Raw genomic sequence first — 3,361 nt, forward strand, 5'->3', positions numbered from 1 at the left:
TAAACAGAAGAGACACTACGTTCATTCTCCAGTCCATTTTCCTACTACTCAGCAACAACCCGTATTATGATATTTATCTGCTCCTCGCCAAGTTTTTTTTGAGGCAGAAGACAGGGGAAGGAAGAGGGGAATTTCTTGCCGCAGCTGTATTAAGCCACAGCGGAGATCCATCTAGCCCAATATCCCCGTTCCACCAGTGGCCAGTGGCAGAGGCTTCAAGGAGTCCTGCAGCAGGGCATGACCCAAGTGATGCTTCCCCAGATCTGCCTTTCAGAAATTGTTCCCATTGCATCCGATTTCACTGCCACCAATGGACGAATCCTCCTTCAGTTTGCCAATTCCCTTTAACTCATTTACACTCCTGGAGTCCACGGTTTCTTCCAGCAGTGAGTTCCACAACTCACTGATGTGATGTGAGAAAAGCTATTTCCTCTGGTCCAAAGCTGCTGCCCAAGCAATCGTTTTCCTACATGATGCTGTCCCTCCCCCGTCTTGTACATCACCCATTTGCCTGTCCCATATCAGAGGAGCTTCCCACTCCAATCAAGAATTACATTTTGTGTAATATTCCTCTAGTTTTGGAAGGACACAAGCAACCCAGGTTCCCTCAGCTGTTAGCTGTCAATTCTACAGAGAGCAGAAATAGTCAAGTCTGCTCATTTAAAGGCAGACAAGAGGGGGCAGCCAGGTCAAATCCAAGTGGCAACTGCAGTCTGGGGTCACAACAGCAGATTTTAAAGTGCTGATGAGGGAAGTTCAGAGCAGGTTTAAGCGGCATGCTCACCTGAGAGCTCTCAGCAGGCCGTGATGGGAAGGCTTCACACCACTGCTCTGTGGAGACTTCATTGATGCTCCAGAGCTCACGGGGAGCTTCAGACTCTGGAGGTACCTAATGAGCAAGAGGAGATGCATGAAGCAGTCATATCCAGCCGTGCTATGGTGAGTACCGGGGGGAGTGTTGCTCTAACGTCACCAGTGACAGATGAAGACAGCTGAATGCATGCTTTTGAAGGGTTAATTGCAGCTATTTGAGAGCTATTTATAGCTCACTTTTACTGCTATCCTCTTCTATCCTCGCTTTATCCACACTCATATTTAATCATTAGGGATTTTAACTATTGCCTTGATATGAAATTAATGACAAATCTCTACAGTGACTGTGCTCCCCATCTCACAGCGTAAGCACTCCTATACCGCTGGCTGAAGCGAGACAACTGAGAGCCCACGTGCACTTTATAAGAGCCGGGTATAGAAGATATTAGACTTCTGAGTCCCAGCTCTCAGCAGTCCTACTCTCCTGCAGCCTTTCCCACCTGAGCCATGCAGGAGACACTGGTGTCCCAAAGCTTCACACCCTATGCTTGTCCCTCTCTGTGCTGCCAGCTCCCCCCCCCCACCAGAGCACCCAGCACTTCCTCAGCCTCCTGGCAGCAGGAGGGATGGAGGTAACATTGCTTCATATCAGCTAGTAAAGACACTATTGTACAACAAAAATACCCTAGTGACACTTTGCCAGGGCCTCTTGGGAGGGAAAGCCACTAGACAAGTTCCAGCTCTTTGCGAAGAGCTGTGCAGCCATCCCCGGGGAGGCTGTAGAGTTACTCCAGCTCCTAAGCTTTGTCTGTCTGCTTGCACCCTCGCCGAGCAGCCCCCAGGGACATCCCCAGGACCCCCTTGACTTACCCAGGCTTCACCTGGCAGAAGGTGGCACAGATGTTGTCCCTCGAGTGCGAGCACTCGCACCTGCTGAGCGATCTCTTGCGCCGCCTTGGCGGACTTCCCAAGCCGTAGGGAGCGGTGTGTCTTAAAAACAAAAGAAATCAGCTATGCAACTAACTTTTTATTAGCCAACAGGTTTATAACACAGTCCTGGGAGGCAGCCAAGCCAGCGCCAGGATAATAAAAGCCTCATCTATAGACATAAGGTGAAAAGGTCACTGATATGTCTAAGCCTTTAAACTCCAGCTCCTCTCCCACCTACTGTTTTCCCCACCCTACCCCTCCCAGGGAGATTGCCGTGCCAGTATGTGCTGGATTGCAAGTGGAATTTTCTCTCCTTGCAGCAGCCCAGGTGCCCGTGCAAGGGTCGCCACATGGGCTGGGCAAGCTGGCAGTTCACCTGGGTGGCAAAGCGCACAGGGGAGCGTGGCTGCCCCGGTCCACCAGCCCCATCAGCAGCAAGCAGCCAGTTTCTCAAGCACAGAGGTGTCAGGGCTTTCCCTCACCTCATGGGTTTTAACACACAGGACATAGGACAAATCAAGATGTCTTGGGGCCATAACAGGTTCTTCTGATCACAGCACGCTTTCAGAGCTGTTAGCACATTCCCGCTCCATCTTTGATCGCAATCTACTCTCCCAGAGGGTTTAGGATTGGCAGTGACTGCAACTATTCTCTGAGCAAGCAGTGAGTTGTAATTGCATGTTAGCAAGCATGATTATAACCACACCTGAGTACATCTGTTTTGCTACAGTGTGATGGCCATTGGTCCGAAACTGCTCAGAAAGCTGCTTTAGCGTTCTTGAGGGCAGGACTTGGCAGCCACGGGACTTTAGTGCCAGCCCACCACTGTCTCATTACCAATACTGGCAGCCAGCAGTCAGGGTTACAGTTCGCAAGCGGGTAGAGTAACTTTCTGACTTGCAGCTATAACATCTTGGTGTTGCTTTTGGCTTGCAGAGGCACAAATCTCAGAAAAAGATGAACCCATGAGGAGGCAGCGCCCTGTGCTTTCACCCCCCTCCCCTGTGGCTTATACTGAAACTCCTGAGCGGAAGCACAGCTTGTCCCTTTCTAGATGTTGGAAAGGACTGGACTTGCAATGCTCTCTGGAGCAGGTGCTACAAGAGCCTCACAGCACCGGGACCCTTTCTCACCTTCCTCTAACCTAACCCCATCCTCGATCAGAAAGTACAGCCGTTTACTCATCAGCAGAGCCACCCCGTCAGAAAGCTACCTTCATGCTTACCCAGGTGTGTTGACCCAGATGATATCCAGGTGACAGAAGTAAATGCATTCCTTATCCAGCCAGCTGTTGCAGGAACATCGCTTGGTCCTCGGGTGCGCAGCGCTGGCTGCGGCCAAGTGGGACTCCAGTGGAGGGTGGCCCATACCTGCAGCAGAAGGAGGAAGGGATGAGTTGCAGGCTCGGAGCAGAGCGCTGGAGTGCCCGTCGGTGTCACCTCTGCAATTACACCTCCGGTAAGGATTTCGGCGATTTCAATATGCAGGCATTTTTACGGGGGGGCCGCCCCTGCCGATGAGGCTGCGGGCTCATAAAGGGCTTGCATAACCCTGGAAGCTGCAGAGGCCACCCCCAGAGCAAGGGCACGGCGAAGCCACCGTGCAATGCCCCCCACCC

General features: G+C 51.8%; 1 protein-coding gene across 1 annotated transcript in view; it reads right to left on the reverse strand.

The window, feature by feature from the left end:
• Positions 1-780: 780 nt before the first annotated feature.
• Positions 781-3,361, reverse strand: part of EDN2 (endothelin 2) — a 36,343-nt gene continuing 33,762 nt past the window's right edge. Inside the window, exons 2-4 of the mRNA XM_009322257.1 lie at positions 2,969-3,113; positions 1,684-1,803; positions 781-889 (exon numbers count right to left, since the gene is read on the reverse strand). Coding sequence (XP_009320532.1) covers positions 781-889; positions 1,684-1,803; positions 2,969-3,113 — 374 coding nt within the window. The remainder of the gene's footprint in view (positions 890-1,683; positions 1,804-2,968; positions 3,114-3,361) is intronic.

This window comes from Pygoscelis adeliae, unplaced genomic scaffold (assembly GCF_000699105.1).
Source record: "Pygoscelis adeliae isolate BGI_AS28 unplaced genomic scaffold, ASM69910v1 Scaffold513, whole genome shotgun sequence".
In the NCBI taxonomy this organism is placed as follows: domain Eukaryota; kingdom Metazoa; phylum Chordata; class Aves; order Sphenisciformes; family Spheniscidae; genus Pygoscelis; species Pygoscelis adeliae.